The 25,671-nt window shown below is 39.3% G+C and overlaps 2 protein-coding genes across 2 annotated transcripts; both read left to right on the top strand.

The window, feature by feature from the left end:
- The first annotated feature begins 11,137 nt into the window (after positions 1-11,137).
- Positions 11,138-13,458, top strand: LOC122004641 (zinc finger MYM-type protein 1-like). The gene is made up of 3 exons (XM_042559495.1): positions 11,138-12,060; positions 12,277-13,263; positions 13,377-13,458. Exons 1-3 carry the CDS (start codon positions 11,138-11,140, stop codon positions 13,456-13,458), a joined length of 1,992 nt encoding a protein of 663 aa, XP_042415429.1.
- Positions 13,459-14,167: 709 nt separating this feature from the next.
- On the top strand, positions 14,168-15,914 carry LOC122006698 (3-ketoacyl-CoA synthase 6-like). The gene has a single exon (XM_042562291.1). The coding sequence runs from the start codon at positions 14,244-14,246 to the stop codon at positions 15,750-15,752; it is 1,509 nt and encodes a 502-aa protein (XP_042418225.1). The 5' UTR covers positions 14,168-14,243; the 3' UTR covers positions 15,753-15,914.
- Positions 15,915-25,671: the final 9,757 nt, after the last annotated feature.

Raw genomic sequence — 25,671 nt, forward strand, 5'->3', positions numbered from 1 at the left:
GTCTCTGTAGATCTTAAAGTATCTCATCTTTGCTACTATGATCACGGTGTGAGGCTTCCTCAGCTGAAACTTACCTATGACAACTTCGATCACGACCACAACGACCATCCATGGGATCTAATGCTCTGATATCAACTAACACAAGGGAAGAAACTCTAGGTCCGAAGTTCAAATTAAATGTTTGCGGAGAAAGACATAAGAAAATAATTTGTAAACAAAGAGAAACCACCTCAAAGTTTAAATGAAACTAATTTATTTATTTAAATCAAAATCAAATTCAACATCAACATCAATATATTTTTACAATAGCTCTAACTTTGTTTAAAAATAAGAAAAAGTTACAATTGAAAAAGAAAAAATTAAAAAGAACTAATTAAAAAAATAATAAAATATATACTAACTTTAAGAAAAGAAAATTATTCCCAAAGAAAAGAGATAAAATATAAATAATTTTTAGAAAAAAAAATTAATTCTAAAAATTTGAAACAAATTTTTTAAAAAAAGTTAAAAGACCAAATCTAGAGTTTTGGAAAGCCGATTCACGTGAACTATGATGTCGCAACATGGTCGTTCCCTTGGGGCATGACTTGGTCATGTCGGTCACTGGAAAGCTGATTTCATCTCGTCTAGACTCCAAATAGAGCATAACCACGTCAGAAGGTCACAGACAAATCAACTTCTTTGTCGGTAGTCTCGGGCATCCTTCTCCAGGGCCCAAAAGGGAGCCTAGTAGCCTCGTTTTCTTCTCGTCATAACTCGGAAGGGAACATGACCTTGTTGGATGATATGAGATGATTGTGTCCTTGTATATTCTTGCATCAACTAAATCATAAATGCTAGTCTCTAAAATGAGCGACCTTTTATCCTTGTTCATTATGTGACTCAATTGACTATGAATATATTTAGAATATATAGTAAATATTGATGTATTTCATGATAACTATCATATATACCATCATATTTTACTATAGTATATTTAAGGACTTTATCTATGTATCTAGCATGAGTATAAAGATAAAGTAAATATCAAACTGAATTGGATTATATTAAGATAAAGGTTGTTTATTTACCAGGCTAATCAATAGTTGACTTTACAGACACCTACTCTAACATGTTCTTCCTTTCTCCTACCGTCAAGCCCACCAAGCTAGAGTCCGGGTAGGTTTACACTTGGCTCCACCCGTGGACGGGGAAGGATAAAGATATAATAAATGGGAGGATCTATCGTCATCCCTAATTGACCCATTATCAACCCTATTCACCTTAAACTAATAATAATAATAATAATAATATCGTAATTCTTTTGGCTTCTTGACATGACTTGCATGCCCAATAAGTAGAATTACCTTCTTGACATAACTTGCACGCCCAATAAGTTAAATCAAGGAGCAGCATTCAAATCCTTATGCCTAGTAGTGTTCAAATCTTTATGCTCAATTGACTCTCACAACTATCAGTTGACTACCATCTAGTCTATGTGATTGGTTTGGATCAAGTCGATTGAGTCTATATAGAAAGATAAGAAATGATTTGTCATCAAAAGATTTTTTTTCAAAATTTTGAATTCGTAATTGAAAGGTTTATCAATTTTTTTGGACTTAATTGATTGTGTTTTTTATAAATTAAGATTAATTACATGTGTCTAAATTCAAATTATCATATTTGATGCATGACAAAGCCAAGAATGATTTCAGTTACTAAAGCTTGGGTCTCAATGATAAAACCCTAGCTTGAGGGAAGTAAAATTTTAAATTCATGATTTTTGTATCCCCTAACTTAAAAGAGGCCTGTCAAATGAAAAAATAAGTAGATTGTTGATGCAATTATACTCAAAATGGTCATGTTTGATTAAAAAAATTTCGATTTATTTGGCTTAGAGTTTTAATTTTAATTTTTATCTGTGTTACTAATATGTGTGAATTTGTAGGGGTTTGATAACACCCACATGAAGCTTGTAAATCTTATAACTCGATGAGATTGAGTTAGTTGTGATGTTGACTTGGTGGTACCAAATTGGTTTATTTCAAAAGGTCCACATAAATTTAGAAAATGTTGGTTTAATTAAGGGGCCATAGGATTAAGAGACTAGAGATGGTTTAACATCTTTTGAAGGGATGCATAAGAGGAGGATTCCATAAATGATAGTGAAGGATAACTCTTCGAAGAAGACGTATAGCTACCACCATCGGATAATGAGTTGTAAGAGATTATATGACTTGTAATCTTTGGGAGAGGCTTTGAAGGGAAATATGAGTTCTTGGTCGTTATCCAAGTACGAGCTTAATCTTGAAAGATTACGAGGGCTTATGAAGTGTTAGTGGAGCAAAATTAAAAATTGAGTTGGCTAAATTTAATTCAATTAGTTAGGATGCTTAGCAAATGTCCTGATTGACTAACAGGGTGTTTGGCTAAATTTATTAAAAACAGCTTATAAGTTCGTACATCTTATAAGTTGTTTTAGGAGCTTATAAGTTGTTAGGTCTTATTTTAAAAATAAGCTGTTAAAGTGTTTAGGTAAACTTATTACAATCAACTTAAAGGTATTGATGTGTTTGGTATTATAAGATTTTTTTATTAATAAAATTATCAAAAAGGTATAATACTATTAATAGAGGATTTTGGGCTGATAGAGGGTTTTGAACGACTTTTTTTATCGAGGGAGAGAAAATTGAAAAGAGACGTTTGCGGAGAAGATGACACAGCTCTGGAAGAGAAGTCGGCGGAGATAAAAATATATTAAACTTATAAAAAAATTATGAAGGATAAGATGAGGATTTATGAAATTATATAAGAATATTTTAGAGAAAAAAATTATTAAAATAAGATTTTTTTTTAAAAAGTAGGGTCTTTCATACTTTTTTAAAAACAGCTTATAAACTCCAAAACAGCTTATTTTGACAACTTATAAGCTGTTTGAAAAAAAAATTTACCAAACAAATTTCAAGAGCTTATAAGCTCCAAAACAGCTTATAAGCTCTTTTAGAGAGCTTATAAGTTCAGTCAAACACCCTCTAAAATCTTGTGCTCAAGTAAGGATTTAGTCTCTATATAATTTGAGTCGATTGGAATGACAGTTAAGATGAATTATGTGATTGTTGAACCAGATAAAGTTCATGTACTGATTATACCTTATAATTTTTTTTCTTTAAGATAATCTGGGAATAAATTGTGAGGGACATTTGAGTCGATTGTTATAGGTGCCATTCGATTAAATCCTTATAGGGTTGATTATGTTGGACACAAATAATTTGTTGTTGGAGATTTTAGGGACTTAGCTGAATTTAAAATTACACAGAATTTAAATTCAACTTACAATTAAGTTGACCTGAGTAGATGATCTCAGACGAGGCAGACAGGCCGAGCAGTGAAGACATGCCAGGCTGTCAGAGAGATTAGTTGACCGAACCGGGCTAGCTGACAGGCCGAGCGAAGATCCCGAGCGAGCAGAGAAGTCTGACGGTCGGATGAAGAGACCGACTAGACGAGTTAACCGAGACCTGCAAGTCGTAATTTCCTTGAAACAGATTCGCCCACCTCCGGCTGTGCTTCAAGGCTTACAAGGGTCGTCTGTTTCCCAGGATACAACAGTTGACCGTGAACTCCATCAAGCACTGGTGGTCACGACGAACTGAGTGACACCCGATTGCTACACATCCGTTTCATAGCAGCAAATTGGGCAAATTTTGCCCAATTCTCGCACAAAAGTCAACTTGGCTCAGTACAATCCGAGCCCTGGATTTGTACCTCCCTTGCGCACCCACACGTGAGAGAGAACCTCTCCCCATACATTTGTTCACATCCTCAATGTATGTGAATCAATATAAACTAACAAAAATACCTTGAAACTTCCAATGTGAAATTAAAATCTCATTCACAATGGAGCCTCTTTCCTCTTCCATTTATTCTTCCTTCACTTATTCGATTAAAAAAAAATCATTGAAAGTTAAACTTATGATTTATTAATTCAATCAACTAAATATTATTAATTGATCAGATGTACGTAAACTTAGCCTGTCAATTGAATTTAGTTGTTGGTTAGTAAATGTGATGCTGCAATATAAGACTGTGCCCATTGAAGTGGCATACTGAGCTCCCCGTCAATTTTAGTTGACTTAATGGCCCCGAATTTAGTGCTTGGATTTCGTAAAAACTCCTAAAGACACAATGCATCTTCGGCTCTAAATGAATTAAATTTTAGTCCACAGATTGAGTGTTGGAATGCACATATAATAACATCAATTAAATGAATACAATTTTAAATACATTTGTGTTACTCAATTTTCTTATAAAATAAATCTAAATATCACAAAATTTAATTCGAGTGGCCCGTTAATTTACCGCTTTAATTGCATCCCTAACGTATTTCTGGTAGCAAATAACAAATATCACTAATATCACACTCAATGCAAACTGAATATTAATATTAAGATATATATTTAATCACACGACTTTGGGGGGACAAAAGTATGGCCACCAAACCTCGTTATAATAAAGTATTAAATTTTAATTAATTAGCGATAAAAGTTGTTGGCACCAAAATCCCATTTTCTTCGTATGACATTTTAATATATATGACAATATTGAGAAGCTTAATCGTACACATTAGGACCATCTGTGGCAGCGAAGAGGGGGGTCTTACGCCTTCCTAGCTAATAATTGTTGAATTTTTTTCTTCTAAAATTCACACAGGTTAAAGATCAATTATTCGAAATAAGATCATTAGAAGTTATTTTTGAATTTTATTTTGTTAAAATTAAGAAAAGTATTTTTGAGAGACTGTTTTTTTGAATCAAATAAACCAGATCTTAAGCTTTACTTTGAAAAAGGAGAATCAACTACTCTACTCTTGTTTTGAGATGCGACATGGGTTTGTGTTAATGGATCATTTTTACCTAATTAAGAGTGAGATACTCACGTAATAATTGAGTAAAAATTAAGAAGCGCTTGTTTATACTCTTCTAATCTAATTTAGGCCGGTGTATTCTCACTCGCTCAATCATTCAAATAAAATTGTATTGATTTTTATTCGGTTTATGTCTCATTCGATCTATTAAAAGATGTGTCAAGATTAAATTAAAAGAATTTATATATATCCATAATAATATGATATTGTTTATTTTGATCTAAGTCCTCGTAGATTTATTTTTTATGTTATATCCAAAAGATTTGACATGAATGGAGATATCTTTTATCTTATAAACTTATGATCTTTTTCATGTATTTTCATTATGAGACTTTCATTCAAACGAAAGACCATTATTATTCTCATGATCTTGATCTTCCCTCAAGGATTTGGTCACTTTTGACCTATTCCGGGTCATCCCTCAAGCATCCAGTCAATCGAAGTCACTCCTCTCTTCTAAGACTTTTTACCATGTAGGGTTCACTCCCTCATGAATGAACTTAGAATTTTCTCCAAGCATTCGGTCACCCCTGACCATTACTTTCATGGTCCGATCCTTCCCTCAAATATCTGGTCACCCATAACATGATTTGAGTCTCCCCTTAAGTATCCAATCAACCGAAGTGATCATTTCTTTCCTCTAAGAATTTTTCATCACCCTGGTCATCCTTGATCTGCTTGTACTTTTCATTATTTAGAATTCACTTCCTTAAGATTTCCGTCAAATATCTGGTCACTTTTGACTTGCTTGAACTTTTCACCACCTAGAATTCACTTCCTTAGGATTTCCATTAAATATTCGGTCACCCCTGATCTATTTAAATTTTGTTGCTTAGAGTTCACTTCTTTGGAAGCCCACTAGTCCACTTAATAATATCAGTTGTTATGACTAAAGAATTCACATGTTTACTTAATGATATGAGATTATCTACTTTGGATCTAAATTCTTGTGTATTTATTTTTGAGTTCTATTCAAAAGGTTTCAAACTAATAAAGTTATTTTTTTTTATATCTTTTAAATTGATGATTTTTTTTCATATATTTCTAATATGAGCCTTTTATTCCACCTAATATTACTGTAACTCTCTAATTTTATGGAGCCATGGACCATTTTATCTCCCTTTAAATGTCATTTCACTTAATCTCTTGGTTAATTAGACTAGTGTAGTTGATGGAACATTAATTAATTGATTGATGCTATGACGATCAATTCAAACCCTAAACCCTAAACAAACTAGAGCTAGAGATTAAAATTTTTTTTAATAAGATTTAAGAGTCAATCGACTAATAGTCACTATAATAATAAATGGTAGGATCAGGACTGAAAGCTACAAAAGAGACGGAAGGTGCTACACAGAAAATAACAACCAAGGGCAAATCACTCCCAAACTCGATCTGTCTTCTCAAAGCTTTTATTATTTTAATTTTATTCTTATTTAATGTTTGTATTTTGTTGAATCAGTAAGAAGGGAAAAAGTGGTATTCATCCTCTTCTACCACAGAGACACTGATCCTAATAGAATTTGGAGTAGTGATCAGGTCTAACATAAACATATAGTTAAATATAAAAATGAGAAAGATTATTAATACAATCCGAACCCTAAATAGGTAGTGTTGTGGAGATTGCTAATATAGACATGCCCAGTTTAGTCCTAATCAAGATTTAGACCATACGGTTAATTAGATAATATTATGTTGATACAATAATATTGAAGGCAATATGACTAAGGTATGATTAATTAAGTTAAGCTAATATGATTAAGTTAAGCTTTAATTGCATCCCTAACGTATTTCTGGTAGCAAATAACAAATATGATTAATATCACACTCAATGCAAAGTGAATATTAATATTAAGATATATATTTAATCACACGACTTTGGAGTGGGGCCTCGTTATAATAAAGTATTAAATTTTAATTAATTAGCGATAAAAGTTGTTGTCACCAAAACCCCATTTTTTTCATATGGCATTTTAATATATATATGATAATATTACTATTGAGGAGCTTAATTGTACACATTAGGACCATCTGTGGCAGCGAAGAGGGGTCTTACGCCTTCCTAGATAATAATTGTTGATTTTTTTTTCTTCTAAAATTCAGACAGGTTAAAGATCAATTATTCGAAATAAGATCATTAGAAGTTATTTTTACTTATCCTTATAATTTTTTGAATTTTATTTTGTTAAAAATAAGAAAAATATTTTTGAGAGACTGTTTTTTTTAATCAAATAAACAAGATCTTAAGCTTTAATTACTTTGAAAAAGGAGAATCAACTACTCTACTCTTGTTTTGAGATGTGATATGGGTTTGTGTTAATGGATCATTTTGACCTAATTAAGAGTGACATACTCACATAATAATTGAGTAAACATTAAGAAACGTTTGTTTATACTCTTCTTAGGCCGGTGTACTCTATTAAAAGATATGTCAAGATTAAAAGAATTCATATATATCCATAATAGTATGATATTGTTTACTTTGGATCTAAACCCTCGTAGATTTATTTTTTATGTTATATCCAAAAGGTTTGAAATGAATGGAGATATCTTTTATCTTATAAACTTATGATCTTTTTCATGTATTTTGATGATGAGATTTTGATTCAAAAGAAAGACCATTATTATTCTTATGGTCTTCATCTCCCCTCAAGGATTTGGTTACCTTTTTCACTCCCACATGAATGAACTTAGGATTTTCTCCAAGCATTCAATTACTCCTAACCATTATTCTCATGGTCCGATCCTCCACTCAAATTTCCGGTCACCCATAACATGATTTGGGTCTCCCCTTAAACATCCAATCAACCGAAGTGATTTCTTTCCTCTAAAACTTTTCCGCCCCTTGGTCACCCTTATTTGCTTGGACTTTTCACCACTTAGAGTTCACTTCCTTAAGATTTTCGTCAAATATTTTGTCACTCTTGACTCGCTTAAACTTTTCACCACCTATAATTCACTTCCTTAGGATTTCCATTAAATATTCGGTCACTCATGACCTGTTTGAATTTTTCACTTAGAGTTCACTTCTTTGGAAGCCCACTAGTCCACTTACATGATTCGATTTGGACCATGACTCTAATATCAGTTGTTATGACTAAAGAATTCACATATTTACTTAATGATATGAGATTATCTACTTTGGACCTAAATTCTTATATATTATTTTTGAGTTCTATCCAAAATGCTTCAAACCAATAAAGATATATTTTTATCTTATAAATTGATGATTTTTTTTTTATTTTTAATATAAGACTTTTATTCCACCTAATATTACTGTAACTCTCTAATTTTATGGAGCCATGGACCATTTTATCTCCCTTTAAATGTCATTTCACTTAATCTCTTGGTTAGACTAGTGTATAGTTGATCGAACATTAATTAATTGATTGATGCAATGATGATCAATTCAAACCCTAAACCCTAAAAAAACTAGAGCTATAGATTAATTTTTTTTTAATAAGATTTATGAATCAATCGACTAATAGTCACTATAATAATAAATGGTAGGATCAGGACTGAAAGCTACAAAAGAGACGGAAGGTGCTACACAGAAAATAACAACCAAGGGCAAATCACTCCCAAACTCGATCTGTCTTCTCAAAGCTTTTATTATTTTAATTTTATTCTTATTTTAATGTTTGTATTTTGTTGAATCAGTAAGAAGGGAAAAAGTGCTATTCATCCTCTTCTACCACAGAAACACTGATCCTAATAGAATTTGGAGAAGTGATCAGGTCTAACATAAACATATAGTTAAATATAAAAATGAGTAAGATTATTAATACAATCCGAACCCTAAATAGGTAGTGTTGTGGAGATTGCTAATATAGACATGCCCAGTTTAGTCCTAATCAAGATTTAGATCATACGGTTAATTAGATAATATTATGTTGATACAATAATATTGAAGGCAATATGACTAAGGTATGATTAATTAAGTTAAGCTAATATAATAAGTAGGCTAATTAAGGTTGAGTAAATATATACTTAATATTGAATGAGATTCAAATGGATCGAGGAGGTTGATAAGACATTTGGTAAATGAAAAGTCCAACAAGTATTAACATTGATGATTAACAATTATCCAGAGGGTTGGATGCGTGATGAAATGATGATAGGTCAACCTTTATCTAAGGTTGGGTAAATGAAGTTATAGTTAACTTATTCTAACAAAAGTTGATGAAATTGTACATATCTAGCTATACCGAAAGTAGTCCTTGGCATAGTCTATAGCATTAAATTGTATTTGTTATGAAATAAATTAATGGATTGAGACATTTCAATTTGGATAGAGATATAACGGAGTAAGTTGAAAATAGGAAGATTTACTGAAACTTTTATTTAGTAATTTTGAGAAATATTTCTAATTTTACAAAATAGGTAAGAAAATGCATATTAAATATAAGCGAATACCCCCCTAGAATTTAGCTTACTCAATAAAAACCCTTTTGGAATATAATGTCTACACAGGGCCGGACCTTTCCCGAGGCGAGAGAGGCGACCGCCTCAGGCCCGGCCCAGGAAGGGGCCCAATTTTTTTTTTTATTATTATTATATAAAAACACAAGGTAAAAGGCTACGCTAAAGTCTAAACCCTTTTCTGCTTTCTCTCGGCTCCGACTCCTCCGAGGCACGTCGCACGCACCCGCTGCAGAGAGCCAGTGAGGCAGAGCCCTTCGACTCTTCGAGGCGTCTGCGCGGGGCAATCTGAGGTTCACTTCCCACCGAGAATATTCCGCTCGGTGTCTCCGGCGGCGGGCAGCCAAAGATCTTATCCGTCGGATGCTTTACAAGGGCAATAGGGCATCTCCAGAAGGTTCTTCGCCGGCGCCGAGCAAGTCCTGAGTTAGTATCATCCAAACTTCCATCCCTGATCCCTCTTCCAGTCTTCCTCTTGCTCTCTTCCTCTCCCTTCTTTGTCTTTTTTTGAGATCAGTATTACTATTTTGCCGGCTGCCGAGTGCCGAGATCGACTTTTCACGATTTTTTTGGTCAAGAACTCAAGATTTCTCGAGCTTTTGATTCTTTTAACCTAGCTGTAGCTGACTAAATTTTATCAAGAAAACCAGTGTTTTTCCCCAATTTCTCAAATACAATCCTGATATCCTGTCTAATAAAGATTCTTTTCACCAAGTTTTTTTTTAGAGAAAAAACCCCTGTAATTTCCCTCTCCCCTTTCTTACTTTTCTAATGATCTTCTAATTTCTAAAAACTTAAGGTAAAGACTTGGTTTTTATATCTCTAACGTTTGCTAATCCCTTCTGCAGGGCATCCCTAGACTCTAGAGAAGCGAGAAGGCATTTTAAGCCTATGCACATAGGCATAGCGTTGCATCGCACCAACGCTGCTAACATCACATGATTTTTCTCCAGTGTTCAGACATTCAGTGTTCTTTCCAATTGCTCTTCTCCAATTCTCCGACATTCTTGAATCTTGATTCGTCAGCACTCAGCAGTAGGATTTGGACATTGGACAATTTGGTTAGATTTTATTTTTGTACATCATTGTCTAATATTAAGTTTAAATATTTAATTTTAATCTTTCTTTAGACTTTCTCTTCTTTACTTTTGTATTGGATAATTGGATTATATTTCTAATTTTTTTTATTAGTTCACAAACAAAGGTTAGTTAGGTCAATGGATGGTATTTCTTTTCTCCAGTGTTCTTTTATCAGTTTTTGATCTCTGCTTTACTTTTTGTGCTATCATTTTCACATATTTTTTTTTCTTTTATCAATTCTAGTTTCAGTCTTGTTAATTCATAATTGAACCAGCAATTAGTTTACTTTGATGATTTTCTAGAAAAGGTTAAACTCCTTTTCATTTTTGATGATTTTCCATGCTACGTCTTTTACTTTGTTGTTTGTATAAATCACCTATTAGAAAATTAGTTAGGTGATCAAATCTTTTAAATCTGCAATTAGCTTATATAAATATATTATGTAAATTGTAAGATAATGTGTTTTCTTATTCATTGAAAATTTGAAATTAGTCCAATAGTATTCTTATATACATTGTCAGTTAATTGTAGCTGCCTCTTCTTATTAAATGTCGTTTGATTTAATCAATTTTTTATCAGAAAACTATCCAAAAAAATCTAACATAATATATTGTTACTCTTGAATGTAGACATGAATTATTGAGTTGATATTTAATTTTAATACCTTGCAGGTATAATAAAAGAATATTAAAAATGCCTCCTAAATATATGTTTGGAGCTCAAAAGAGAAAAATGAAACAAAGAGAGGAGGCATTAATTCAAAGTCAAGCCGGTGATATTAACAAATATTTTAGAAGAAGTAGCAGAATAGAAAGAGAGGAATTAGTGGATAATTTGGTGATTGAAGAACAAAGTCACAATGAAAATGAGGAATTGGTTGAGGCTGCCAATTTCATCGAGTCGAATGAAAACTTAGAAGAAGACTCTCAACATGAAAAATTAGATTCAACTCTGAATTTGCAGGATCCTGAAAATTGGAATAACATCAGTCAAAAATTGAGAGATTACTTAATAGAAATGGGTCCAAAAAGAGTGAATGATTTTTTGTTTCCTAAGGATAGTAACAATAGACATTTTGATTCATCGCATTATACACGGGTAATGACAAATGGACAAACAATAGATAGAAGATGGCTTGTATATTCTATTTCATTGGATAAAATATTTTGCTTCTGTTGCAAGTTGTTCAAGACTGAACAAATGATGAGTAGAATGGGGAATCTGGGTAATGATGGATACAAAGACTGGCGTAATATACATAGAAGTCTTAAACAACATGAAGCTAGTAGAGATCATATGGATTGCATGATTGCTTGGGTTGAATCAGAAAAGAGGCTGAAAAAAAATCAAACAATTGATTACAGTATGCAACTTCAAATCAACAAAGAAAGACAACATTGGAGGCAAGTGTTAACAAGAATAATCTCCATTGTGAAAACACTTGCTAAAAATACTTTGGCCTTTCGAGGGGATGATGAGAAACTTTATGTCGAGAATAATGGGCTATTTTTGCAAATGATAGAAATGGTTGCTGAGTTTGATCCAGTGATGGAAGAGCATGTTCGGCGTTGTGAAGCAAGGGAATCTCAATATACATATTTTAGTCCCAAAATTCAGAATGAATTGATAGAAACTTTGGCAAATGAAGTGAAAAGGTCAATCATTGCAAAAGTTAAACATGCAAAATATTTTTCAGTAATACTTGATTGTACTCCAGATGCGAGTCATCAAGAACAAATGTCTCTAGTGCTACGATGCTTGGATGATTCAACAGACACACCAAAAGTAGAAGAATATTGGGTTGAGTTTTTGAAGGTGGATGACACATCAGGTCTTGGGTTATTAAGTGAACTTATGAATGCGTTAACTAGAGTTGGGCTTGACATTGATGACATAAGAGGACAGGGGTATGACAACGGATCTAACATGAGTGGAAGACACAAAGGTGTACAAAAAAGATTGCTTGAAATAAATCCTAGAGCTTTTTATACACCGTGTGGTTGTCATAGTCTTAATTTGGCCTTAGTTGATATGGTGGAATGTTGTCCTAAAGCCAAGTCTTTCTTTGGAGTGGTGCAACGCATCTACACATTGTTTTCTTCCTCTACAAAGAGATGGAAAATTTTTAAAGATAAGGTGCCTGGTTTGACTGTTAAGCCATTGTCACATACCCGTTGGGAAAGTCATGTTGAAAGTGTGAAAGCCATAAAAGAGCAAATTGTACATATAAGAGATGCTTTACTTGATTTGGCAGAAGTTGCTGAAGATTCTAAAACAAAGAGTGATGCTGAGACCTTAGCCCTATATGATCTTGAGAGTTTTGAGTTCTTGCTTGGAATAGTAATCTGGTATAACTTGTTACGAGCAATAAATACCGTGAGTAAGTTTATTCAATCTGAAGATATGGATATTGATATTGCAATCAATCTGTTACAAGGACTTGTTCAATTTCTTGATGAGTTTAGAGATGAAGGGTTTGCTAGTTCCATGAATGAAGCTAAACAAATGGCAAGTGAAATGGGGATTGAACCTACATTTCGAGAAAAACGCATCATTCGAAGAAAGAAACAATTTGATGAAAGTGACAATGATAATGTAACACGATCAGGTGAAGAGTCTTTTAGAGTTGAATATTTTCTATTTATAATTGATCAAGCTCGATCTTCTCTTCAAGTTCGATTTGAACAATTTAAACAATATGAAGAGATTTTTGGGTTTTTATTGAATTTGGAGAAGTTAAAGAATGAGCCTTTAACTAGCTTGATGAAGTCTTGTATGGAGCTTCAACAATTTTTGAGTCACGATGGACGTTCAGACATTAATGGTGATGAGTTGTATTCAGAGTTGACGGTCGTGAGGTGCTATTTAACAAATGAAAAAAGAGCAATTGATATGCTACAATGTCTGGCAAAACTAAATGGTTTATTTCCAAATACTTATATTGCCTATAAGATTTTGTTAACCATACCAGTAACCGTTGCATCGGCAGAAAGAAGTTTCTCGAAGTTGAAGTTAATCAAGAATTATCTTCGATCAACAATGTCACAGGATAGACTAAATGGGCTAGCAATGTTATCGATTGAGAAAGAAATAGTCCGGCAATTAGATTATGCAGATTTGATAAATATTTTTGCCTCTAAAACAGCTAGACGAGTAGTGTTTATGTAATTATTTCAAATATTTGTTAACTTTTTATTGATGTAATATAGTATTTTTGGTTTATTTGTGTATTTTATGTATTTATTAGTTGCAAATTGAATATTACAATTATTTATCGATAAAAGATCACTTTTTATTTTCGCTTCGGGCCCCGTCAAATACAGGTACGGCACTGTTTCTACATCAATACGTGTAGGGTTAATAATTAGTTATACGAAGACTACATCTAACCGATCATTCATTAGAACAAAACGATCGTTTACATGTCGGCCCGTCCACGAGTCGATCTGGCTGCGCACATGTCCAGTGGCAGGATGGTCACGCCCGTTTTAGCATAGAAATCCAACATACGGATCTATCATAATCATACCGTTCCGTTATATATCTATATATGTATATAAAATTAATATGCGGCAAGTGTCCAGATCCGAACTACAGGGAGACAAACTTTAGTAGGTTTTAATATCGATCGGCGGGTGGTGGGCCCGGGCCGCAATTTGAAGTTCAACCTACTACCTGCCAACCTACTCGCATTCATGGCTATGGCTAGCTAGATCCTCTCACAATTAAACACAAATCTCTCTATATATATCAACCACCTCCTTAATTCCCTGCTCGCTAAGCGAGTACTAGTGTCAGTGAAGCTCGATCGATCGATCGATCGGAATCTATATATAGTATGCCGTCGTCGGAGGTCCGGCCGGAGTTCTTGAGCTCGGTGAAGCTTAAGTACGTGAAACTGGGGTACCAGTACCTGGCGAACCACTTGGTGACCTTGCTCCTGGTTCCGGTCATGGCGGGCTTCCTGCTCGAAGTCCTGAAGCAGGATCCGGCCGAGCTGGTGGCGCTCTGGCGAGCCCTCGGCATCACCGCCGTGCACACGCTGTCCACTTTCTTCGTCCTCGTCCTCGTCGGCACCGCCTACTTGATGTCGCGGCCGCGCCCGGTTTACCTGGTGGACTTCGCCTGCTTCCGTCCCACTAGCAACTGCCGGGTGCCCTTCTCCACCTTCCTGGAGCACGCCCGCCTCATGCCCTTCTTCAACGAGAAGAGCGTCCGGTTCCAGGTGCGCATTCTGGAGCGCTCCGGCCTCGGCGAGGAGACGTGCCTCCCGCCGGCCAACCATTACATACCCCCGCGCGCCTCTCTGGAGGCGGCCCGCGCCGAGGCCGAGCTCGTCATCTTCTCCGCCGTCGACGAGCTGATCGCCAAGACCGGGCTTAAGCCCAAGGACATCGACATACTCGTCGTCAACTGCAGTCTCTTCTCCCCCACGCCGTCGCTGTCGGCCATGGTGGTGAACAAGTACAAACTGCGCAGCAACATCCTCAGCTTCAACCTCTCCGGCATGGGCTGCAGCGCGGGGCTGATCTCCATCGACCTCGCGCGCGACCTCCTCCAGGCCCATCCCAATTCCTACGCCCTCGTCGTCTCCACCGAGATCATCACGCCCAACTACTACGCCGGAAACGAACGGTCGATGCTGCTCCCCAACTGCCTCTTCCGGATGGGAGCCGCCGCGCTCCTGCTCTCCAACTGCCGGAGGGATCGCGGGCGCGCCAAGTACCGGCTGCTCCACGTGGTGCGCTCCCATAAAGGAGCCGACGACCAGGCCTACCGCTGCGTCTACGAGGAGGAGGACCGCGACGGCAACTCCGGGATCAACCTCTCCAAGGACCTCATGGCCATCGCCGGCGAGGCCCTGCGGACCAACATCACGACGGTGGGTCCTCTCGTGCTGCCGGTGACGGAGCAGCTCCGCTTCCTGGCGAGCCTCGTCGCTCGCCGCTTGATGGGCGCGGCGCGCCCCGGGTGGAAGCCTTACATCCCCGACTTCAAGCGCGCCTTCGAGCACTTCTGCATCCACGCCGGCGGGAGAGCCGTCATCGACGAGCTCCAGCGCAGCCTGCGGCTGTCTCCCGACAACGTCGAGGCGTCGCGCATGGCGCTGCACCGCTTCGGCAACACCTCCAGCAGCTCGCTCTGGTACGAGCTGGGGTACATCGAAGCCAAGGGCCGCATGCGCCGCGGCGACCGCATCTGGATGATCGGCTTCGGCAGCGGCTTCAAGTGCAACAGCGCCGTATGGCGCTGCCTACGCTCCGTCTCGACGCCGGTCGACGGCCCGTGGACGGAGTGCATCCACCGCTACCCCGTGGACATCCCCGAGGTGGTCAAGCTGCTGTAATAACTCCCCTTACGCCCCCTCTCTCTCTCTCCCTCTCTTGTCATCTTTATTTATATATAGTTGGTTAGCAGTTTCTCGTCCATGGTCATCGTCCTCAAGCTAGCTCGTGTATTAACGGCAAGATTATCGATCAGGATTACGACGTGCATTGCATGCTTCTCATTGTTTGGCTTGATGTTCTTACTCTTCTTTCAGTGGGTTTCGACCGTATGCACTTCTTCTACTCTGCCGCGCATAATAATCATAATGATTCAGTAGTGAGTGAGATTTGCATTCAATGCGGAACCGACGGACAAGTATACGCTGGCAGAGTTTTAATTCGATGCGACAGCCTCGCGGCCGTCCGCGTTAAAACGAGTGACTCTATTTAATCGCCTCATCCTTAAATTGTATATTTACTAAATTACATATTTAATTTTCATCGTACTTTTCGTTCACTCTACATGTGAATTACAGTTATCCACAATCAATTGATCTTGTCAAGTCTACTATGAACTTTTTATAAATTTTCTATCCGACTGTTATAAATTTATCACCGTCAATCAATTGATCTTAAATTTTGAGTAAGTATAACAAATTTAATGAATTTGATTTGATCTATTTACGAGATGTTTAAAATTGTCAGATATAACCTTGAATAATTTTAAGAAGTTTTTGATGATGTTAGTAAGTGAGTATAACAAACATGATAATATATTTTAAAACTATTTCAATTTCTAACCTAAGTTGTTTAATATGCATGGTTTTTGGGACCTCGTATCGATAATTCGGTATTCATTTCTTTTACAGGAGTTTTTATATGCAATAAGGACAAAATTAAAGAAGGAAACTTGAAGAAAAAATAAAACAAATCGTAAGAGCTTCATGATAAAGACAAAAACTATATATATAAAGATAATAAAAATAAGATTGGAGTTGTCGGACTGCTCTAGAAAAGTCTTCTGAAAAGTTGTTTGTCTAGCTCTCCTTGTCGCATTATTTATTTTTAGTAATCAAATCCTTGACATTCGGAATAAAATAGTGAACACAAATTCTTTAATTATTTGGCCACTTCTGTTCCGTTTACTTAATTTTTTGTGGACTCAAATCTATTATTCGATTCAAAATCTATTAAACACAATTGGATAAGATCACAAGTACTCATTGCCTTGTGACCGAGGGCACGTCCGTCATGACATTGTCGCTTTAAAAGATATAAAAAATATATTTTTTAAAAAATTAATTATTAACAGTTAAAATATTTCGTTGAATATGTGATGCGAAGGATTGTTACGGATACGGTTTGGGCAGAGGGGCAGAAGAGGAGATTGAAGGAAGGAGAGGGGCAAAGGGGTCCTTTTACTGCTAGGGTATTAAGGAAAAGTGAGAAAGTGATTTTAGGGGGGTGGGCTTCGTGGATGGGTTTTTTCCGCCGCCAACTTCTCCTTCTACCTCCTTCTCATGCGCGCCTCGCCGGCGCTGGTTTCCGGCCACCACCTTTTCCTCTAGCTCTTTTTCCCTCTTCTCCTCGCGACGCCAGCCCTAGCCTCCTTCTTCCTCTCTTCTCCTTGCTTTCTGTTTGCCGCCAAGAAAAAAGGGAGGAGAAGACATCATCTTCGTCCTCGGACGCTACTCGCCGGCGCGACGCCAGCCTCCGGCTGTCCTCTTCTCTTCTTCTCCTTCCGGACGATGCCTCCTCTCCCTCTCTATTTCTTCTCTCGCGAACAGACCACGTCAAGCTGAGAGGGAGGTTGGCTCGTGTGTGCACGGCGCCGCCCATAGGAACTAAGCATCCTCCTTCCTCTCCCTCTCGCGCTCCTTGCCGGCGCTCACTCCGACGCCGGCCGCCACCTCAGTTCCTCTCCTGCTCCTCTCGCCGCATCCGCCGCAACCGGGAAGAGGAGCTTAGTGCTTCCTTACGGTGCCACCATCAGACGAACTCGGCATCGCCCTCCTACCCACCTGAGCCCATCAGCCGGCACCAGTGATGGAGCGAATCTGTCACATCCGCTAATCAAATTATATAAATGTATTTTTACTGAACCCCTTAATCAAACAATAATGTTGTAGTAACGAGCTCATGATCGATCCGAGGAACTAACGGTAGAATGTAATTTAGGATTGTCTTTTTATTCTTATTTTTGGGGTTTTCGATATAAAAATGGAGTTGGGGGAGTTGAATTGCTTTGAATATAAATCTATAAAGGAAAAACACAGCAATTAAGAAATTAATCTAAAGCAAGAGTGAAACATGCATAACTATGTGCCAATGAATAAATCATTACGCATTGTCACATTACGTTGTGATAAATCCATCAACACACATCAAACTAAGGATGAAATTACGAGACTCAAATAAATCTGATCTAAAGCAAGATGTAAACCTAATTTAGCACTTAAACACTAAACAATTAACCAAGCATAAATAAAACTTAAACTAAGCTTCAACAAGGAAAGAAATGCTAACTACTTGCATAAAAATATAACAAAACATAAAAGTAATCTGTTCAAAGTTACAAAACAATAATAAAAGTGAACTAAACCCTAACCAATCCAACTCGCAACCAATCTCACCAAACCTCACACTCTTGCCGTCACACAAGAGTGCCAAAATCGAAACCACCCAATTTCGGACCTCAATGAATACTCTCAGTAGCGTATCAGCTCGAGGAAGGTTCAGCTACACCGACGGACCACCCCCGGCGAGCTAAGAATAACCCGGAACCCACTCAAGTGCCGAAAAATGCTGGAAATTTGCAAATCTGAAACTCTGGATCGGAATGAGCACTGTGGATTGCGGATGGGCATCAGATGAAGCTCAGGAACGCCGGCGGACCACCTCCAAGCGTCTCTGATGGGAATCGGAGTCGCCGATTGGAAGACCACCAAATCGGCGCTGGAACAGAGAAGAACAGAAATGCAAAATTCGCCGGAAGAAACACCCACCGGAGGCTCCAGATGATCGGGATGAGCTGCCGTATAAATTATCACTGAGGTAGAAGCTTGAGAAGATCGATTGGAGAAAGAATCGGGGCCGAAATCCACTGGAAGACGTGCGCCGGGACTGAGCTGTGTGAAGGGGATCGACGACGAACACAAAGCACTGTAGCTTCTCATTTAAACAGATCTCAGATTTGAACCGACGGCTAAGATTGATTCTGGGCTAAATCAATGGTAAAAAGTCATCCAAAATCTGATCCGAAGGTACTGATGTGGATCTAAGGTCTGGATCTACTCTCCCGTAGGTCGGATCGATCAGATCATCACTGGATGACCCAGATCCGCCTAGTTTTCAATAAACGGTTCAGATTAAGTCGGGCTGGATCAATAGCTAGATGAACTCAGATCTGCATCAAAACTTCTGGATCTTCATCAATGGCTCAGATCTGCTCCCCATTAAGTTGGATCGGCCAGATCTTCAACGGATGGTCCAAATCTGTCCTATTCTTGATAAACGGCCCATAATGCTCCAAAGCTTGATCTTCTTGTTTGAACTCCGATTCGAGCCCAATTTCGGTCCAAATAGATCCAAATTCAAGATTCTTTGATGCCTACAAAATAATAATCAAATATTAGCATCAAATAATATAAAAATAAAGTAATTTATAATTAAGTCCAAAAATATACACAATGCACAAAATGTGATGTAACCATGATTTTAACCTATGAAATCAACATCAAATCATGCATATATGAATCAGAATAATGCAGTAAAATCATGGTTATCAACCAGCAGCCGCCCTCTTCTCCCTCTTGTCACACCACAGCTGCCCTCTTCCCCTCACCACTATCCATCTCCTCCGATGCTCATTCAGCCACCTTTCGACGTCGATACAGCCGACTCCGGCCTCTCCACTGTCATTGTCGCCGCTTCCGGTGCCGATTCGACCGTTGCTATGTGTAGGCCATCGAGCCACTGTGTCCCGCTCTTCGTATCGCTATTATGTGTCGACATTCGAGCCGCAATGGAGTACCGATCTGTGTGCCACGGTTGTATCCCGACCTTTGTATTATTTTATATCCCGGCCTGCGTGCCGAAATCCATTTCCCGGCCTATGTGCCGATTTAGTTTCCCGGCTTGCGTGTCGGTGTAGTGTCCTGGCCTGTGTGCCGATCTTATTTTCCGGCCTGTGTGCCGACCCAGTGTCCCGGTCTGCATGCCGATCTTGTTTTCCGGCCTGCATGTCGGTGTTTTAGCCAGACCTGCAACTCATCTTCTGGTTCCGCACCGCGTTCGGCTCTGCGTCGTTAGATCCAGCTCTCCAGCCTGATCAGAGTCATCTGCTCTTCCGGGTCGTGACAACTCGAGCCGCGTCCCATCCGAGGGCGCCCCCCTGGGCCAGGGTACGTTTTCCGTACTCACCCCTTATTTATTTCATTATTATATCATTAGCCAGTTACTCATATATTCGTTGGATCCACCTTGAGACTCGGGGTACCGGGGCCCGGGCCAACCCGGTCACTGGCTGCAGGTAGCGTTGACCAGAAGACTTTTGAAGACTCGGTCAACACGAAGGCCATCTCAGCATACCCCCCCACCGGGACGTCGCGACTCCAGTCAACATCCCATCCACCTCCCCCGACGGTCCGTCTGACTCAGCTTCCGGACCGGATCAAATTTGGTGCCGTCTGTGGGAACACAACAACCTGTCGCAAAACGTGAAGATGGACGACGTCGGGAGGTTCTCTGCCATTATCACAATCCTGGAGGATTTCGACGCATATATTATATTTTATCCTCACTCCACCGGTATTCGGGAGTCGAGGGATCGAGTGGAGCTTCAGCTGGCTGACAAGTTAGTTTTTCAGTTATGTTTTTTCCCTGACTCCACGGGTATTTGGGAGTTAAGGGACCGAGACAGACCCTTAGCTGGTTGGCACGACTTCCTGATCAGGTACGCTACGAGCTCTGCTCTCTTTTTACGATTATAGGAACTGTTATATTTCCCTGATAAAAGAGTAAGAGCCTAGTTCCTTGATCAAAGACTAGAGACTTCAATTTCTGATCGGACACTAGGGGTCCAGCTCCCCGCTCATACACTTGGGACACAGCTCCCCGCTCATACTCTAGGGGCACAGCTCCCCACTCATACACTTGGGACACAACTCCCTGATCATAGACTTGCAGTACCACTTCCCGATCAGGATCTACGGGCCTTGCTCTTTGATTACAGGCTGGGAGCCTTACTCCCCGATCAGGGACCAGGGCCCAGCTCCTCGATCAGGTGTACTATAGGCTCTGCACCCTTCACCATAAGGCTCTGTATCCTCTTACTACTACAGGCTTTGCACCCTTCATCATGGGGCTCAGTCCCCTCTTACTGCCATAGGCACTTTACTCTATCATTAGTATATGCTCTGCCTTCACTTGTTTTTGCAACATCTTCCGCCTATAGGTTTTGCTCCCTACATTCACGGTGCTCTGTTCCTATTGTTACGGACTCTGCTCCCTTGTGTGGCTATGGACTTCACCCCCTCTAACGGTCAGGGCTCATATTATCATCCTCTCCCCTCGCTCCATGGGTATTCAAGAGTTGAGGGACCGAGATAGATCCTCAGTCAGGTGACACCACTCCGTGATCAAGTATGATAAATGCTTTATTCCCTTATATTGCTACAGGCTGCGCTTCTATGGGCTTCAGGGCTTATCCTCCCTCGTTCGGGGTTGAGCGGTTTTCACTGGTCTTGGACTAGCTTATCGGATTTCATATCTCCCCCGTTCGGGGTCGAGCGATTGTCACTGGTCTCAGACCAGCTTATTGGATTTCTTATCTCCCCCATTCGGGGTCGAGATTTGACACCGGTCACGGACCGGAATATATCACCTTTTACCTCCCCATTCAGGGTCGAGATATCGCCACTGGTCTCGGACCGGAGTATCATTACTGGTCTCGGACCAGCATCATCTCCACCGGTCTCAGACCGGAGTATCACTACTGGTCTCGGACCAGCGCCATCGCCACCGGTCTCGGACCGGAGTATCATTACTGGTCTCGGACCAGTGCCATCGCCACCGGTCTCGGACCGGAGTATCATTACTGGTCTCGGACCAGCGCCATCGCCACCGGTCTCGGACCGGAGTATTCCAGACTCTCGCCTTAGTGCGAGTTATAAGTGAGCTCTGCTCTCACGCCCAACGACCTTTCAGGTTGGCTCTCATGCGAGAATTAAAAGTGAGCTCTGTTCTCACGCCCAACGACCTTTCAGGTCAGTAGTCCCAGACTCTCGCCTCAGTACGAGTTATAAGTGAGCTCTGCTCTCACGCCCAACGACCTTTCAGGTCGGCTCCCATGCGAGAATTAAAAGTGAGCTCTGTTCAAACGCCCAACGACCTTTCAGGTTGGTAGCCCCAGACTCTCGCCTCAGTACCAGTTATAAGTGAGTTCTGCTCTCACGCCCAACGACCTTTCAAGTCGGCTCCCATGCGAGAATTAAAAGTGAGCTCTGTTCTCACGGCCAACGACCTTCGTGCCCAGAGCCCTGCACTCTCGCCTCGAATTATAAGTGAGCTCGCTCACACCCAACGACCTTCGTCGGCTCCCATGCGAGAATTAAAGTGAGCTCTGCTCACGCCCAACGACCTTCGGTCGGTGGCCCCTCTCGCCCCAGTGAGAGTTATAAGTGAGCTCTGCTCACGCCCAACGACCTTCGTCGGCCCCATGCGAGAATTAAAAGTGAGGTCTGTTCTCACGCCCAACGACCTTGTCGGTAGCCCAGACTCTCGCCTCAAGGCGAGTTATAAGTGAGCTCTGTCCACCAACGACCTTCTGGTCGGCTCCCATGCGAGAATTAAAAGTGAGCTCTGCTCACGCCCAACGACCTTCGGTCAGATCCCAGACTCTCACCTCGGTGCGAGTTATAAGTGAGCTCGCTCTCACGCCCAACGACCTTTAGGTCGGCTCCCATGCGAGAATTAAAAGTGAGCCTGCTCACGCCCAACGACCTTCAGGTCGGTAGTCCCTGACTCTCGCCTCGGTCGCGAGTTATAAGTGAGCTCGCTCTCGCCCAACCTTTCGGTCGGCTCCCATGCGAGAATTAAAAGTGAGCTCTGCTCACGCCCAACGACCTTCTGTAGACTCTCGCCTCAGTGCGAGTTATAAGTGAGCTCTGCTTTCACGCCCAACGACCTTTCAGGTCCGCTCCCATGCGAGAATTAAAAGTGAGCTCTGTTCTCACGCCCAACGACCTTTCAGGTCGGTAGTCCCAGACTTCTGACGGTCATGGCTCAGATTATTCTCTTCTCCCCTTGCTCCCCGGGTATTTGGGAGTTGAGGGACCGAGACGGATCCTTAGCCGGTTGACATCACTTTGTGATCAGGTATGATAAAGGTTCTGTCCCCTTATATTGCTACAGGTTTCATTTCTATGGGCTTCAAGGCTTATCCTCACCCGTTCGGGGTTGAGCTATTATCACCAGTCTCGGACCAGAGTGTTACCACCAGTCTCGGACCAGAGTATCATTAACGTGTTGGAGTGTATACTAGAAGCCTAAGCTTTTGTAAACATTTATTTTGAATAAAGAATCACATTTGGTTAAATTGTCTATATTTAGTTGTAGTTGTTCAATTAATTTATATTGTGGATAACATAGTATGTGGTGCCACATACAGAAGATGATGTTATCAATACCTTATAAATTATAAACAGTAGCTCATGACCAAAATGGAAAGGAACAAACCATTGGAAGGTCATAGTGTAATTAGGAATTAGTTTATCTTGACTATATAATTACACTAGTACACTTAGAGTGTATTGAGTATGACCATTTGAGGTTGTTTCTTTTATACTGACTTTATAAAGGAACAAATACCTCAGTTATTATGAAAGTGTGTGCTCTTAATCCTAATATAATAACAAGCACATATATTTGATATTTATTTCTTTAATTTATCAATGGGTGAGATTTAGTTCGATGAATCAATAAACCCGATAAGTTGGGAAATGATATCACTTATAGTGTGGTTGATTATAGAAGGAAACTGTGTCCTAGTAATCTAGGTTGATAATGTCCCCAAGATGAGCTCATAAAGATTGTCATGTTAAACCCTGCAGGTGGACTTAGTCCGACATGACGATAAGGTTGAGTGGTACTATTCTTGGATTAAGATATTGATTAAATGAGTTGTCAGTAACTCACTTAATTAGTGAACATTCGACATCTTAAACACAGGGAGACTAACACACTCATAATAAGAAGGAGCCCAAAAATATAATTTGGGATTGGTGCGGTAGTTCAATAATAGTTCTCTAGTGGAATGAATTATTATTGATAAAATTAAGTTGTGTGTTCGGGGCGAACACGGGATGCTTAATTTTATCGGGAGATCAAAACTAATTCCTCCTCTCGGTCCCTATCGTAGCCTCTTAATTATAGAGTACTATACCCACCTATACCCACCTTCTATATCCACCTAAAGGGGTCCGGCCAAGCTAGCTTGGGAATCAAGCTAGGGCCGGCCTAAGCTTGGTTTATGGGTGGCCGGCCCTAGCTTGAACCCAAGCTAGAGGGGGCCAGCCATAATAAAATTAAAAAGATTTTTAATTTTAATTTTTATTATGTGGAAGATATAATTTATTAAAGAGAATTAAAATTAAAATATCTATCTTAAAAGATCTACAAAAGATTAAAGAAAGAGATTAGATCTCTTTCTTTATTTGTAGATTGGAAAGATATTTTATTTTCTTTTTGAAAATTATTCACATGTTGAAAAATTAAAATTATAGAAATTTCTTTTTATCAACCATGAAGGGATTTTAAAGGGAAATTTTATTTTTTTAAAAATTTCCAAAGACAAATAAGGAAGTTTTTATTGTTGATTGAAACTCTCCTAATTTGTCTATTTGAGTTAGCCGGCCATGATTAATTGATTAAGAAATTTTATTTAATTTTTCTTAATTAATTGTTGTCAAGGAAAGTTAAGAAAATTTTATTATAAATAAATTTCCTTATTTGCCAAAGCCAAGGAATATAAAAGAAGGGGTAGGGGTGCCTTCATGGGTTACAACTTCTATTGTTCTCTCCCTCTTTTCCTTGGTGTTGTGGCCGGCCATCCTCTCTTTCTCTCTTCCTCTTTGTGGTGGCCGAATTCTTCATCTCCCTTGAAGCTCTTGTGGTGGCCGGATACTACTTGGAGAAGAAGAAGAAGAAGGAGAGAAAGCTTGCATCCCTTGGAGCTTGGTTTGTGGTTTTCTTCATCCTTGGTGAAGCTCTTGTTTTGGCCGAATCTAGCAAGGAGGAGAAGAAGGTGTGTTGGTGATTTCTCATCTCGGAAGATCGTTGTCCACACAACGTCCGAGGTTAGAAGAGGAATACGGTAGAAGATCAAGAGGTCTTTCTAAAAGGTATAACTAGTAATTTTTCCTTTCCGCATCATACTAGTTATTTTTGGAAATAAATACCAAATACAAGAGGCTTACGATTCTAGTATTTCGAATATGTTTTTCGATATTGTGTTCTTTTGTTTTTTCTTTTCCTTGTGATTTGATTGTTCTTTTCGGTTAACCTAAAGTTATTTTAGGAAATTAAATATTAGCTTTCCTTAAAAGGTTTTGTCTAGTCGGTAGTGGTTGCTCCCATATCCAAGAAGGCCATGTGTCTCGCCACGTCAGTACTGGGAACAAATTATGGAAATTAATATTTAATGGAATTAATAACTTAGGTGATTTGGATCGAACGTGTTAAGTTCCGCAGGAGATCCAAGTCTAAACCTAAAAGAATAAATAAATTAAGTTTTGGATCAAATGTGTTAAGTACTGCAGGCGATCCAAAATTTAATTTAAAAGAACACATGGTAGCTAGGAAAAGGTTCAGACCTTTGTACAAAATTTTTGTACAGTGGAACCTCTAGGTTTTCCGAGTAGCAACCAACATAACGATCTCTCGGTCAGGCGGTCAGACCAATTCCCAGTCAGTCTTCCAGACAAATTCCCGGTCGGACTT

The sequence above is a fragment of the Zingiber officinale genome, chromosome 7B (assembly GCF_018446385.1).
Source record: "Zingiber officinale cultivar Zhangliang chromosome 7B, Zo_v1.1, whole genome shotgun sequence".
Taxonomy (NCBI): domain Eukaryota; kingdom Viridiplantae; phylum Streptophyta; class Magnoliopsida; order Zingiberales; family Zingiberaceae; genus Zingiber; species Zingiber officinale.

Coding starts and splice junctions, on each gene's coding strand:
- LOC122006698 (XM_042562291.1), top strand. CDS start 14,244: ATGCCGTCGTCGGAGGTCCGGCCGGAGTTCTTGAGCTCGGTGAAGCTT.
- LOC122004641 (XM_042559495.1), top strand. CDS start 11,138: ATGAAACAAAGAGAGGAGGCATTAATTCAAAGTCAAGCCGGTGATATT. Junction 12,061..12,276: donor TTGGCAAATGAAGTGAAAAG/GTCAATCATTGC, acceptor TGCGTTAACTAG/AGTTGGGCTTGACATTGATG. Junction 13,264..13,376: donor TCAGAGTTGACGGTCGTGAG/GTGCTATTTAAC, acceptor TAACCATACCAG/TAACCGTTGCATCGGCAGAA.